Source organism: Vanacampus margaritifer, chromosome 1 (genome assembly GCF_051991255.1).
Source record: "Vanacampus margaritifer isolate UIUO_Vmar chromosome 1, RoL_Vmar_1.0, whole genome shotgun sequence".
NCBI lineage: Eukaryota > Metazoa > Chordata > Actinopteri > Syngnathiformes > Syngnathidae > Vanacampus > Vanacampus margaritifer.
In genome coordinates this window covers 67,369,998-67,385,277 of record NC_135432.1, presented here as the reverse complement: position 1 = coordinate 67,385,277, position 15,280 = coordinate 67,369,998, and the positions used below count along the sequence as shown (strand labels likewise).

Genomic DNA, 15,280 nt, shown 5'->3' with positions numbered 1-15,280 from the left:
TTGGTCTTGTGTCTTGCTTTTGGACAAAAAAATTTTGAACTTTCGTGTTACAATGTGAAACGGCTTTGGTGGCTGATATGCTCTTTTGTTCAATTCCTGGGGCACCAACAAAAATGGCCGCTTCAAACTAAAATGGCAGACTTCCTATGTCTCTTTTTGCACATGCTTCTTGAGTCTTTTTTGTGGTATAAGACCAAATTTTACACGTCAAAAAACACACAAATGTTTGACATTTTAACGTTGTCCATTCTGTTTAGTTGACATGATTAGGTACCAATTAGACAATAATTAGAATACATTTGTCTTTGATGGATCGCTGAAAATGGTCAAAATGATCACAAAATGGCCGTTTCAAACCAAAATGGCAGCCTTCATGTCTTGAGACTTTTTTTTTTGCTTGTTTGTGGATCGACGCCTGGTAGACATGCTGACAGTTTCATGCTGCGAAGTCGAACTGGCTTTAAGGGAAGAATTGTTTTGAAATTTTCTTTCATTTTTACTACGGAGCCAAAATGGCTACTTCAAATCAAGATGGCAACCAATCATGTGTGTTTTAGGACATGACTTACTTGAGTCTACTCATCTTATATATGCTCACCAAATTTCATGTTGCAAAGTCAATCTAGCTTTTGTTTTGTTTGTTTTCTTGTGTATTTTTAAAAATTATTTTATTTTAATTCTCAAGCAATTTAAATGGCCGCCTCAAAACAACTTCTTGTGTATTTTCGGGCTTGGCCCCTGGAGTTTTTTTTTTTTTTTTTTGCGGGTCTACATATGAGTGACAAGTCTACCAAATTTCATGTTACCAAGTCAAACTGGCAGAATTTTCAAAAAGGCAACTGTCAAACATTCGCAATTAAATTCTCACATAGCAATTCTATAACAATCCAACATCTCAAACAAGCACTTTAGAGAGGACATTTTCATAATTAAGTCTTTCAAACATCCAAAAATATCTTTGACTCCAAGTTCGACCAGCTGGTGGCGCTCTTTGAACAGCTGGGGAATTTCCCTTTTATTTGGATTGTTTGTATTCGTGTGCGTGTGTGCATAGATGACGTCATTCGTGGAGCAGGCGTGGTTTGAGGCTGCAGTTTAAATAGCGTGCGCTTGTGAGCGTGTGTGTCTTTTGAGAGGAGCGAAAAATGAGATCGGGTAAGTTGCGCGCGCGCACACAAATGTTTTGTGTGCTTTTGTTTTCGTGTGTAAAAACGTGCAGTATTGAAAGTGTCACCAGAGTCAACTTGTCACTCGTAACACAGGATATTTAAATGTTGAATGTTTTTCTGTGATTAGATGCTTCACGCATAGAAAGGGGAAAACAAGCTACAAAGAAAATGACTTTCGCCCCGTTTTTGTATGACAAGATGATGGTTTTATTGTGAAAATCCACTGTCTGATTTGCAGTGCGGGCATGTTTGAGCTTGACTAACTTGTGTTGCGCGCCCCGTATTTCAAGTGGGGGGAAAACAATGCACGTTCATTGTATGTATGCGTGTCACTTTATTAAGAACATTTCTGAGATTCAATTATAAATTGTTGATTTATTTATACGTGCAAAGTGTACAACTGTATTGCATCATCATGCTGAGAGCTATTTCTGTTTTGAACTAGTTTGGCCCTTCATTCAAAACTATAACCCTAACTTGAAACCCTAGTTGGGAATCGTAACCCTGGATTAAACCCCCTACTCTGAAACCATAACCTGTCTTGAAACTGTACTTATATATATATATAAAACTTTTTTAACCGTCTTTAAAGCCTAATTTGAAACCTTAAAACTCTACTTTGAAACACAACCCTACTGTATTTAGAAACCCTCATTTAAAACCCTAACCTAGGCTTGAAACCCTACTTTAAAGCCCTGTTTATGTGTCAAAACATGTTTGTATCGGATTGGCCAGACTCGACGGAGAAACGTGGCGGCTTCAAGTGGTCAACGTTGTCATCCTGGTCTGATTCCGACCGGAAGGCGGCCGTGGAGAACAAGCCCGCTGGGAAGGTGGCGACGGGGGGCTACAAGCTAAAACTAAAGTTGCCCAAGTGGGGAGGCAACGCCGCTCAAGTCAGGCGGAACAGCGCCGCCGCAACGGATGGACAGTCGGAGCCCCAAGACGTTCACAATGAGATCGGTGCGTTTAAAAACGCTATTAGCTTAATTCGTTTAGTGTAGGCTAGTTAGCTTAGCACATACTAATTAGCCTAGTGCAGGCGGAGGCTAGTTAGCTTAGCATCGGCTACTGGTTTCGTGTAGGCTAGTTAGCTTAGCACAAGCTAATTAGTTTTGTGTTGTTAGTTAGCTTAGCATCGGCTAATTAGTCTAGTGTAGGCTTGTTAGCTTAGCACATGCTAATTGGTTTAGTTTTGCCTAGTTAGCTTAGCACATGCTAATTTGTTTAGTGTTGCTAGTTAGCTTAGCATAGGCTAAATAGTTAAGTATAGGCTAGTTAGCTTAGCACATGTTAATTAGTTTAGTGTAGGCTAGTTAGCTTGGTACATGCTAATTAGTTTAATGTAGGCTAGTTAACTTAGTACATGCTAATTAGTTTAGTGTTGGCTAGCTAGTTAGCTTACTAGTTTAGTGTAGGCTAGTTAGCTTAGCATAAGCTAATTAGCTTGCTTAACACTTTGAAACCCTATCCTTGGTTTGAAACCTTCATTTGAAACCCCAAACCGTCTTCATGCCCAGTCCCCGGCTAATTTTCCCTGGCTTCGATTGATAACAGCCCCACCAGCGCCGCCGGCACCACCAGCGCCGCTGACCTTCCAGGAACACCTTTCGGCGCGCCACCTGAGCGAGGCGGGCCGGCTGCTGCTGGACCGAGAGGAATGTCTCTTTGGCGATGAGGCGCGCCCAGAGGGACGGCGCCAGGAGGACGTGGACGCCCTGGCGGCCGACCGCCAAGCCTTGGAGGAGGCGGTGCTGAGGACGCTCAGGAGCTCCCTGGACCAGGTGGACGCCGAGACGCTCAAGTCGGCCGTGATGTTCATGCAGCAGGAGGAGGAGCGCGATCGCGTGTGGGAGCGGCGCGGGGGCATGCCGCCGCCCTGGAGGCTCAGGTGGGGAACAACAACTGGACCGTGTTCGCACTTTCAACTGCATGGACACTTCATTTTTTATAACTATAATTTGTGTAAAAAAATCAAGTGTAAAATAATGGTGTGGACAAAGTCAGTGTCAACTTTTCATTGTAAAAAAAAAAAAAATACATTTCTTAAATTCACATTCATTCAAATTCAGATTGTTATAAGATGAAACACTTTTTTTTCTCCCCTACATCAACTTTTTAGCTCTGACTTTTTTTCTACCATGAATTTTTTTTTTTTTTTATGTGAAGAATTTGATATTTGTAAAATTCAGTGCTATGTATACTTTGTATCAGGGACTGGACGCGGGTGCATGACGACACGCTGCAAAGTCTGGTGGAGGAGCGCATGGACGCCCCGCGGGCGGTCCCGAGCGGGCAGCCGTCCATCCAGGCCGACGTGCACGGCATGGGCCGGCAGCTGAGGCGCGACCTCCTGCTGGTGACGGAGCGCGTCAAGCCGTGCTACCCGAGCCACCTGCGGATCTGCCAGCTGTACGCCGCCTGGTACCACAACTGCATCGGCGCCAGGCTCAGGAGGCTGGCCGACTTCGGGCTGGACGACCAGGACTGCAGCTTCCTCCTGCGCTGGGTCAACGACTACTACCCGCAGTCAGTACCGTGGTCACAAGATTTCAAGCCATTTTTAGTTGAAAATAACTGACTTAAACCGCCAAGATCTCAGCCTTTAGCTTAAAGTGACCAGATTTTCAAAATTAAAAACAGATGTTATAAAAAAAAAAAAATACAGTACAGTAAGTTTCACCTAATTTCATCACTAGTCAATCCTAGCGCAGGCTAATTAATGTAGTGTAGGCTAGTTAGTTTAGTGCATGCTAATTATTAGTTTAGCGTAGGCTAGTTAGCTTAGCACATGCTAATTAGTTTAGTATAGGCTAGTTAGCTTAGCTCAAGGGCGGGTGGGGGGGCTTGACATTGGTTTAGGTGTTAGTTAGCTCAGTGCATGCTAATTATTAGTTAAGTGTAGGCTAGTTATCTTAGCACATGTTAATTAATTTAGTGTACGATAGTTAGCTTAGTGCGTGCTAATTATTTGTTTAGTGTAGGCTAGTTAGCTTAGCACATGCTAAATAGTTTAGTGTAGGCTAGTTAGCTCAGCTCAACGGCGGGTGGGGGGCTTGACATTGGTTTAGGTGCTAGTTAGCTCAGTGCATGCTAATTATTAGTTAAGTGTAGGCTAGTTATCTTAGCACATGCTAATTAATTTAGTGTACGATAGTTAGCTTAGTGCGTGCTAATTATTTGTTTAGTGTAGGCTAGTTAGCTTAGCACATGCTAAATAGTTTAGTGTAGGCTAGTTAGCTTAGCTCAAGGGCGGGTGGGGGGGCTTGACATTGGTTTAGGTGCTAGTTAGCTCAGTGCATGCTAATTATTAGTTAAGTGTAGGCTAGTTATCTTAGCACATGTTAATTAATTTAGTGTACGATAGTTAGCTTAGTGCGTGCTAATTATTTGTTTAGTGTAGGCTAGTTAGCTTAGCACATGCTAAATAGTTTAGTGTAGGCTAGTTAGCTCAGCTCAACGGCGGCTGGGGTGGGAGCTTGTTATTGGTTTAGGTGCTAGTTAGCTTAGTGCATGCATGCTAATTATTAGCTTAGAGTAGGCTAGTTAGCTTAACTCAACGGAGGGTGGGGGGGTGTTATTGTTTTAGGTGCGTGCTTACAATGGCCGACATGCGCCTCAATTGCTAATGCTAAATGCTACCTTGGTTGACTGTTAACCCTAATGAGTTTGCATTCATTTTTCCACGTGAGGATTAAAAAAAATGTTCCTGAATGTGTCAGATTGCTTCAAGAACTTCGGCTGGCCACAGACATTGACATCCAAGTCCTTCAAAAGCTCCTACCTGAATATCTTCTCTCTCCGCTGGAGGAACAATACTTGAGCCATCAACAGGTACCCCCGCCTTCACATCCATGTTGACGTTCGCCCTCACTGGACCGCCCTGAGCCGTTTGTAATGTTGACGTGGTGTTCAGCGGGAGCTGAGCACGTACGTGGGACGCATCCTGGACGAGGCCCAGGAGGCCTGGACCAAAGGGGAGGAGCCGCCCAGGGAGGACGAATGCTTCGTCAGTCCCATGGCCTATGACATCATTCAGGTACTCCATTACTGTGCACGCCTACCTGTAATATCTAATTCAATATCGGAATGTGGTTTTAGGTGGTAAATGGCCTCATGAATGCAACAGAGAAGGTGGTCGGCGACCTGCAGAAGGCTCACAATTTGACGTGCCAGTTGCAAGACTTGCTGCACAGGTAGAGTGAAGTTGCTGTGGTAAACACTGAGACGTCGCCATGGCGACAATTGTTGGCATGGACCTGAACATGCCCCTGCTCGCTTCTTCGAAGGTTCAGGACTTTCCAGGCCGACGTCATCAAGCGTAATAAAGCAAACAGCCCGTCCTTCGTCAAAGCCAACCTCGGCTGTGTGGCGCAATTCCGGTAATTCATTTTCATTCCTTACATTCATGCGTGCATTCGTTCCCTCGTACTTGGATTCATCGATTCATCATTCTTCATTTGTCCAACCATCACTTACTCATCCTTTTGTCCATCTATTCGGCCATGAATTGGGCCCAGGGTCATTCATTCATTCATTCACACATCCATGTATCCATTTGTCCACTGTCCCATTCAGATATCATTCATTCAGTCACCCATTAATTCATTCATTAAGTCACCCATTTATTCATTAAGCAGCCATCCATCCAACAACCTAGCTATGTGTCAATTCATGCGTCCATCCATGTAGCTAGCCATCATTTATTCACACACTTATCCATATATTCATTCATTCATTCGTCATTCATCGATTAGTCATTCGCACATCCATGTATCCATTTGTCCACTGTCCCATTCAGATATCATTCATTCAATCACCCATTCATTCATACATTAAGTCACCCATTTATTCATTAAGCCGCCATCCATCCAACAACCTAGCTATGTGTCAATTCATGCATTCATCCATGTAGCTAGCCATCATTTATACACACACTTATCTATGTATCCATTTACCCATTCATTCATTCACACATTCTTTTCGACATCATCAATTCATCCATTCACATCCATGTATCTGTTCATCCAGCCATTCATCCTTCCATCTATCCATTCAATTGTTCATCCAAGTCATCCATTTGTTAATTAAGCATTATCCATCCACCTAATAACCTATCCATGTATTCATCCATTCATGCATACATCCATGTAGCTGTCCATCGATTCATTCACTCACTTGTCCATTCAGCTATCCATTCATTGAATCATCGAATTAGTCATCTGTCCTTTTTTTACCCATCTTTTTATCCATCATTCATTCATCCATTGACCATTTGTATCTCTATTCATCCAGTCATTCATCCTTTCATCCATCCACTCAACTGCTCATCATTCAATCAACCATTGATCCCTCCATTCAATGGTCGCTCACCAGCCACGTCCACGTATCCAACCCTTCATTCATCCTTTCATCATCGGGTCATTCCTTCATTTCGCATGTGTGTGTGCGTGTGCAGGGACTTCCTGACGACGCATAGCCGTCTGTTCCCGGTGGACGTTCGGGAAAGCTGCCTGAGCGTTCTGAGCGACATGAAACAAAGCGCACACGAGTACCTGCTCATCCCCGTGCACAAGAACATCAAGGTGACGACACGCCCACTAGGTGACCTTTGCCAAATACCGCCGACCGACCTCTGAACGAACTCTGTGACATGGCAGCCGCACTACCGTAAGCTCTTCAGCCAAGAGTGGTTGAAGAAGTCGACGCTCAAGCGGCTGCGGTCCGGCCTGGAGGACGAAATGCTTCAGCTTCGGGGGCCACGCAAGTCCTGCCACCAGGTGCCGACGTCACGGCCGCACGCGCCACGCCTCAGCAAATGGCGGGATTTACGGTACCGTGCGAGGATGCGATGTGACGTCTGATTGGCTGCTGCGCGCTCCGCATTCTAGGAGCTGATTGGTCAGCTGCACCAGGAAGTGTCTGTGGAATACGTTCGCCGGCTCCTGAAGGGAGAAATGCGGCTGAAGGACAAACGGCAGCAGCAACAGGCCGCCGACAACGTGGACGACGACGCGCGCGCTCTGCACGACTTCTTCAAAGGACACGTAAGGCACACGCACACACATAAACATATAAACATACACACAATGCACACAACGCAACACACACTATTGAATTGTTCAGTCGACGGGTTCCATTAAATGAGCTGTTTTTGTTTTCCAAAATGTGTTCGTTAATATTTATTAATTATTTTGTTTCATATTTATTTATCTCAAAATAAGTAAGTTAATTCATTCATTAATACATTGCTAATTGATTCATTATAAATAGTAAAATAATATAATAAATAAATAAAACCCTAACCTGTAGAGGTAAATGGTAATACATTGTATACTATTTAAAAAATATTTGATACACTAGAATTAATTCTGAATACAATTTTAAAAAGTGAGCATAAATTATTTTCACGCTTATAACCATATTTCCTAAAAATGTTTAATTAAAATAGTTCAATTCATGTTTATCTCTCTTTTACTAATTTAATATCATTACATATTTGGTTTAAAACAAAATGGTATATACTTTTGACAATGATTGTTTTATATAAATAATTGATTAATTATAATGAAATTATTGATAATACAGTACAACTAAAAAAATTAGAATAAAGTGTAATAATTATTTTTCCTATTTTGCATGTATTCATTGATTTCCATTGAGTCTAGTTGAAATAATTGAACCTTTATGTGATCAATTTTATATATTATATATCGTTTTATTATCATTTTTAAAATACAGGTATATAACCTCTCCCTCATTTTTGATGACCACATAAAAAAGCGGAGGAACTATTTTTGCAGACACACAACTTTTTTTTTGGTCATCTACAGCATGAATGAGAATGAGCAAGTCTTATTACGCAACAGCAGAAAGTCCAACACTGACTGGAATCTTGGGAATTTGTGTGAGCGCAAGATAAAACATTTTTTTTTTTTTTGAATGTTGGCGTTGGTTGGCTTGGCATTTAGGGTTCCAGGGAGGCGTGGCTTCAGGAGGCTCTGAGCATGACGGCCGAAGTCCTCAAGCTCCAGGATCTCCCTGCCATCCAATTCCAGGTGGCCTCGCTGGCGAGCGCTTTCCCCGACCTCAGGTAAACAGGAAGTGATGTCATCTCTAACTGAAATCGATCGCAACATGCCAAAAGGTCTTCCATGCTCAGTACCATATGAGCAAAAAGCCATTTTTGTTAGCATGTTAGCATTATTTTATCCGTGAAAACATTGAGCATTACCTTTACCGCATGAGATATCAAATTCATAAAATAAACTTTATATTGTACCGTATAAACACCTTGTTAGCGGTTTGTTATCATGTAGCATGTTAGCAACACATCAAATAAATAAAAAAAACTTTGTATAACTGAAGAAAATCAACATCTTGCTAGCATATAAACATTTCATTTTTACATGAATAAGATCTCATTTGAACATTGAACCCTGCATATGTTCAACTTTTTTGTTAAGGTTTGTTTTAAGAAACGCTTACCTTAATTAGAATCCTGCGTTGCATTGCAGTCAAAGTTACAATCTTGGTGGATTAAGAATACTTTTAAATCTTTGTTGTTGTTGTTTGTTGTGTAAAGCAAAAGTTAGTCCTTACAAAAATGATCTAAAATGGGAGCAAAAACAAAATTGGTGCATTTATGTTTCTTTTTATGTGTAGTTGCCATGGGGGGGAAAAATGCCTTGGCGGAGGTTAATCTGAAATGTATTATGGTTTAGCGTAGTCAGAAGCAGCTCTCTTGTTTCCGAAGCTGCTCAACACAAAAATGGGATCAATACTATGCCCACTGATTTTTCGTGCCTCCTTCCTTCTTTTCCTTCCTTCCTTCCTTCCTTACTTCCTTTCTTCAGTGAGAAGCATGTTCTGTGTTTGCTCAAAATGAAGAGCAACCTCACAAAGGAGGACAAGAACAACGTGAAGGCCGTCCTGGCAGAGATTCCCGAGGACTCCGGCCAATCGCGGCCTTTTTTCTCCTTTGTGCTGGTCAAATAGCAACGGTGCCAAATAGTGATCCTCCGCTCCACACTCCAAGCTCAATGTGGTTCCCGTTATTCTGTTTGTTTGTGTGTGCGTGTGTATAGTGTTTTTTTTTTATTTTTTGTTATGAAGGTTCAGGCCATCTTATTTTTGTATAGGTTGAACATGTACGTTTGGTTTAATAAAAAGAATAATAACAATTGTTGCATCTTGTGGTTTTTTTATGTTTAGCTTCATTTTCTTATGCACAACTTTAGGAGGATTTACGGTATTTTTATTTTCATGATGCACAATTTATGGTGGTTTATGGTGATTTTATTTCATTTGGAGAATCTAGTGGTAGTTTTATCCTTGCAACATTTGGGGATTTCCTATTTTTGTCCTTATATGTGGATTTTAATTTAAAAAAAATACTCCCTAACTGACTGTCTTGAACTTTTAAGATTGACATTGTGAAATATGCAGAGCTGTTTTTGAAAGATTTAACGAGTCAAAGGTTTTGGGCATTTTTCCACGGAGCACTCTTACCCGGAGTTCTTGGCATGAAGTCTGACTCACTGGCATCCAAAAGTGTCAAACAATTCCAGGAAATCATTTAGCCTCCGAGTGGGAATCGAAGCCCGGCCGAGGTGTTCTCAAGTTTGTTTGACCTTGTCCGTAAGTGACTGCGAGCTTTCCTGAAAGTCCGCCTGTGTTTGTGCGCATCCCGACAGGAAAAGAGACGACGGCGCTCAGGATTAGCAAGGTCATAGGTCAACATTCTGTTTAGACGGACAAGGATGAAAAGATTGTTTAAGCAGTCGGGGGTTAAGTGGGATGGCAAGCGGAATGTCGGGTATTATTAATTACGGAGAAATGTGACTAACGACTCACAATGATTCACATATCCTTCAAGTTACATCTTCAAAACACTGTCTTAATATATTCTAAGACTCAATACGACAGAAAAACATTGTTAGCAGTTCATGTTAGCATGTAGCGCCACATTCATTTATCAATTTGATTAATATAAAGTATATGACGTCAATTTTATCAGAAGAAAACAACTTTTAAAGAGGATATTAAAAATGTAATTAATCAATCCCATGGCCAAACTGCTCTATCATAAAAGTCTTCATAATTCATTTAATGACGTTTTTATTTTATTTTATTTATATTTGTCATTGATTCGTGAACATGAGTCAAGTCCCATTTCGCTCAGGTGGTGTTTGTCTCCCTCTGGTGGCAAAAGCAGGTACAAACACAAACATGTCCGAGAAATATTCGATTTTACTCAACAAAGACCAAAAAAGGAAATGAATAAAAACGTTTTAAAGAAAAATTCACATTTAAATTCCATTTCTTTTATGTGCTGTATGTGTGAACAGGCATCAATGTGGCGTCTGTGTCTCTTCGTGTTTGTATGTATGTATGTGCTGCTCAAGTGATTCAGCTTCAGGATGCAACTAACTCAGCAAGAGAACACTTTCACGAGACGCGTGTCACGTTGGCCACACATCAGCCCGAGGCCCTTTGTGGACCAAAAGATGTGAGTGCAAGGCATGCTGGGAAGTCCTCGCTGCCCCACATCTCCGAGAGACAACGAGCCAAGTGAGACGTTCATAATGTCAGACATTTTCTGCTCGTAAAGAAGAAATATAATGGCAGCCCCCCAATGTCTGCTTGTCTCTTTTAGAAGTATTTGGTAATATTAGTTGTTGTTTTTATGTAATAATATTGAATAAATCAGAAAATACAGGAAAGACCAGATCAACAAACTTGTGTTATAGCGTTTTGTAACGTAAAATACACGAATAATTAATGTTGTGTGTTTGAATGTTTTAACAACTTTATTGAAGTGGTAAATGAAGACAACAACCACGTTTTTAATCACGCTGCTTCGTGATCAAAATGACGTTCTTCAAACAACAAGGACAGCCGACAGCGCCGCTGTTGTTATGGCCATTCATAGAACTGCCCCCAGACGAGCTGGATGCCACCCACTCAGCCAGCCCCTCCTCCAGGCTTCCGCCCTCCAATCGGCCACTGCACTAGCGTCTTCCAACCATCATCTGACAGCGCTTTGGGACGCCTTCACGGAGCCCGAAGCACAACTTGGGAACATTTCATGTGATCATCTTCCTGTTCTGTTCTGTTTTGTGTGTGTGTGTGTGTGCGGCAGCAATGGCCGAGCATGTTTCGCAGAGTGAGCTGGACTATCCGTTTAAACTACTCGAATACTTTAACGGCTTCAAGGTGTCCAAGGTAACACCGCCTGTCAGTATTTTCATGCTGTGCTTCTTGGAGCAAATTGTTTTGGTTTACTGTGGGTTTAATGTAAAAAAAAAATGCAATTGAACTGACTTTAACTCTTTGACTGCCAAAAACGTTAAATAACGTTTAGTAAAATCCTATGGAGGAGTGCCAAAGACGTTAAAAGACGTTTGTTTCAAAACAGAGGTGAAACTAACCATTTTCTATTGTTGATTACTCAAAAACGAAATAAGGTAGAAACAAACTTTTTTTTCTGATTAAAGATGAGAGTCCAATCTTTCATTTGGTAGTATGTGTGTTTCCATAGTCCAAACACATAATTTTCTATGGACCTTGAAAGAGCAGTCAAAATGCTTAAAATCGGCTGGCACTGGGGACAACCCGTTTCTGAAAACGTCTGGCAGCCAAAGAGTTAAATTGTAATTTGACTTTAAGGCGTTGGCTTGTAGAAAGTTTATGCATGCCAGTAGCAAAGCAATAAAAACAAACAAAAAAACGCCTAGTTTTAAAGTAAATACACAAATAGCAAAGTACAAAACAGCTCTCAAATTGATCCGAATTGGACTCTGTCTGGCTCCATGTTGAATGGCACTTGCTAGGACGCTAACGGTTACTCTTCTATCAAATATGGGGAATTCTATAATTGTCTTGTCCTTTCAGGTGATCTTCTCTGCTTGCGAGCTGGGCATCTTTGACCTCCTGATGACGTCGCCATGTGCACTGAGCGCCCAGCAGGTAGCGCAGACCCTGCACGCCAGCGTGGACGGAACAGAGCGACTGCTGGATGCCCTGGTGGGCATTGAGATACTCCACGTTGAGATGCAACCGGAGGACGGGACAGGTGACCACCAACACTTACCACACCAACCAGGCCTACTAACACTACAAGAACTATTACTAGTAGTTGCAGTAGTACCATCACCACTAGTAACTACTATATTTTACGAACTGGTGTCCTTTCTGCCGCCTCAGCTCTGTACAGCAGCACCGACGTGGCCAGCGTGTACTTGGCCAAAGGTGGCGCCAAGTCACTACATGGCAAAGCGCTCTACCAGTCGCAGAACACCTACCCACTTTGGAACAACCTGGTGGATGCTGTCAGGTCTGTGTGAAGAGTGACGCGTTAAAATGTATATATATATTTTTTCCTTCACTGCTTCCTGTTCTTCCTAACAGGGAAGGCAAGAATCAGAACCAGAAGACCTTCGGCATCCCGCCCGAGGAGGTTTTCCAAGCCATCTACAGGTCGGTCTCCACGGGCGAATGTTAGCAATTGATCCGCTTTCTAATGAATGTCCCGCTTTTTTTTGGGGGGGGGAAGGTCTGAGGAGGAGATGCTGAAGTTCATGTGTCTGATGAACTCCTCCTGGGTGCTGGACGGACACGACGTGGCGACGGCGTTCAGCCTCGCCGGCTTCCGGAACATGGTCGACCTCGGAGGTAGGAAGAAGTTCGGCCACTGGGGGGCGTTGTGTACACAAGTGTAGCATGCTAAAAGCTAACTGCCAAGTTCGCTGTCAAACCAAACCAAAAAAAAATCACATGGTCGTATATTTAAAGAGTGGAGCAAAACATATAGACAGCCAAGATCATTAAAAAAACAGAGCCGTGTCCTGATGCCGTGCACATTTTTCCACAACTCCCAGGATGCACGGGCGCGCTGGCCCGCGAGTTGGCAAAGGCGTACCCCTCGTCCTCCGTCACCGTGTTTGACATGCCGGCAGTCGTGGAAATGGCCACCAAGCACTTCCTGCAGGAGAACGACACCTTCACATTCCAGAGCGGTAGTCAATCACTTTTTCTTTTCTTTTTTCAGTAGGCTGTTACCCGTTATTTTCAAAACGTTAGAAATCGGCCTATTGAAAGAAAAATAGCACCCTCTGCTGTTTTTTTTGAGGAGCTGCAGTGTTTGCCTGACTGTGACGAATGTATTTACACATCAGATTGCCACTCTGTATGAATTATAAAATACATATTTATACTACTTGCTACTTCAGGAGATTTTTTTCACGGTGAACTTCCTGCTGCGGACTTATACGTCCTGGCTCGCATCATCCATGACTGGTCGGAGGACAAATGTCTGACGCTTCTCAAGAGGATCTGCGACGTCTGCGAACCAGGTGAGGCCTCATTGAATGATACGGTATCGAATCGCATCGTATTGTATCATGACACACAGGGGTGTGCATGAAAGATGATTTCATGTACGAGTCGAGGATGCTTTGATTTTAAAGTGGAACTGTTCAATTCAGTTTGTTTCAGTGGGTTTTTAAGATTCGATTCAGTCCGGCTCGGTTTGAGAGGGTACGAGGCAATGACTTTCTTGTTATTTTACATATGAATGAACTTGTCGCAGTTGTCAGTATTGTAAAATGTGCCTAAAATTTCTCCCAATCACGATCATCTGATCGCCTAGCCCTAGTGCTGCCATCTAGTGGTGGGGGTGTGAAACACACGGTATATCGCGTTCCATCGTATCACGATCCTCCTCACGTGCTTTTTTGCGCCAGGCGGCGGCGTGCTGCTTGTGGAGGCCACGCTGCTGGAGAGCCGACGGGGCCCCGTCCAGACGCAGCTCTCCTCGCTCAACATGCTGGTGCAGGCGGAAGGCCGCGAGCGTCCGCCTTCCGAGTATACCAGGTTTCTCCAACAGAGCGGCTTCCGTGACGTGCAGCTGTGCCGCACGGGGAAATCCTACGACGCCATCTTGGCTCGCAGATAAGATCGCATGAGACTCGGCTAATGGCGCACTGTGGAGGGATTTACTTCCCTTTACAGTACTTTGCAGTAATATGCTATTTTTGCCCTACTTTTTTGGTAATAAATTAACTGGCGGGACACAGCCCTTTGCAATATGCTTTTTTTCCCCCCGCTTACATTTTGGTAATGCTTGCTTGCCTTTTCACACCACTTTATGCAATTACTATATATTATTTCATTTATTGTAATTATAGTTTGTGGTGAGTGGGACTGAGCTCTTTGAAGTACTATGTAGTAAATGATATTAGTATATTATATACTATTAACCCCCAACTTTTTTGTAATAAATGTGCATTTTATTGTTATTTTAGCATTAGTTGATCATTCATAATAAAGTAATAAGGTAACATTATTACATGGCCTCTATTGGCCCTAAGAGATATAGGCATTACAACAGTACGATATAATTGGACGACACTGTGACATTACAAATCTGATGTAATGTTCTTTAAATAATTTTTTTAAAAACGTTAATAAATATCTAATTGATTTTTAAAAATATATATTTTAATGAGGTAGTATACGTTTAACCAACATGTAATGATATCTGATATGTGGTAATAATACAAAGATGATCGAGACCCCAAAAAAGGGGATAAATAATTGGTGCACTGTGCCTTTAAGAGAACAAGCACATGCCATGATGTCATTTTCTTGCCAACTTGCTCAATTAAAAAGTAATCTTCCCCACTTGTTGTGAAGTAGAATACATTTGTACACTGCAATGTTTGATGGGTGGTAAAAATAAATGAAAATACAAAACAGAACGAAACAAAATTAACGTGAGCTAAATAATTGATGCGCTGTTCCTTTAAGAAACGAGATGATGTAAACTTGCCTCAACGTGAGTGATTGATAGGTTGTTGGTCAACAGGAAAGCGATCTTTATTTATTTTTTAAACATTTTTGTTTTACATTATTTCCCCTGACATCTATTTCTTTTTGTTTTCTCTGCATTAATATGTCTGTTTGTGAATGTTAAATAAAAGGTGAAAAAAGCAGGTTGTTGGGTCATGCGCAGAAAAGTAACACCTAATAGTGATATTTTGTAACCAAGAACACTACAATGTTTATGTGAAGTTTTTAATTAAAATCGTGCCTTTAAAATATTTTTA

General features: G+C 42.0%; 2 protein-coding genes across 2 annotated transcripts; both read left to right on the top strand.

The window, feature by feature from the left end:
- Positions 1-992: 992 nt before the first annotated feature.
- LOC144050593 (tumor necrosis factor alpha-induced protein 2-like) lies at positions 993-9,352 on the top strand. Its single transcript, XM_077563993.1, has 13 exons — positions 993-1,155; positions 1,905-2,132; positions 2,727-3,060; positions 3,384-3,698; positions 4,892-5,003; positions 5,086-5,208; positions 5,271-5,365; positions 5,459-5,551; positions 6,628-6,754; positions 6,830-6,949; positions 7,061-7,216; positions 8,141-8,262; positions 9,026-9,352. The coding sequence occupies exons 1-13, from the start codon at positions 1,146-1,148 to the stop codon at positions 9,165-9,167; spliced, it is 1,977 nt and encodes a 658-aa protein (XP_077420119.1). The 5' UTR covers positions 993-1,145; the 3' UTR covers positions 9,168-9,352.
- A 1,749-nt stretch (positions 9,353-11,101) lies between these two features.
- asmt2 (acetylserotonin O-methyltransferase 2) lies at positions 11,102-15,201 on the top strand. Its single transcript, XM_077563966.1, has 8 exons — positions 11,102-11,396; positions 12,066-12,246; positions 12,378-12,507; positions 12,582-12,650; positions 12,727-12,845; positions 13,052-13,189; positions 13,403-13,525; positions 13,916-15,201. Exons 1-8 carry the CDS (start codon positions 11,316-11,318, stop codon positions 14,125-14,127), a joined length of 1,053 nt encoding a protein of 350 aa, XP_077420092.1. The 5' UTR covers positions 11,102-11,315; the 3' UTR covers positions 14,128-15,201.
- Positions 15,202-15,280: the final 79 nt, after the last annotated feature.

What these genes read in the sequence shown, in the direction of transcription:
- asmt2 (XM_077563966.1), top strand. Translation starts at nt 11,316, where the DNA reads ATGGCCGAGCATGTTTCGCAGAGTGAGCTGGACTATCCGTTTAAACTA. An exon ending in GTTTTCCAAGCCATCTACAG is followed by an intron (nt 12,651 to 12,726) that starts GTCGGTCTCCAC and finishes GGGGGGGGGAAG; the next exon opens with GTCTGAGGAGGAGATGCTGA. An exon ending in CACCTTCACATTCCAGAGCG is followed by an intron (nt 13,190 to 13,402) that starts GTAGTCAATCAC and finishes TTGCTACTTCAG; the next exon opens with GAGATTTTTTTCACGGTGAA.
- LOC144050593 (XM_077563993.1), top strand. An exon ending in GGCTGTGTGGCGCAATTCCG is followed by an intron (nt 5,552 to 6,627) that starts GTAATTCATTTT and finishes GTGCGTGTGCAG; the next exon opens with GGACTTCCTGACGACGCATA. An exon ending in CACGCAAGTCCTGCCACCAG is followed by an intron (nt 6,950 to 7,060) that starts GTGCCGACGTCA and finishes TCCGCATTCTAG; the next exon opens with GAGCTGATTGGTCAGCTGCA.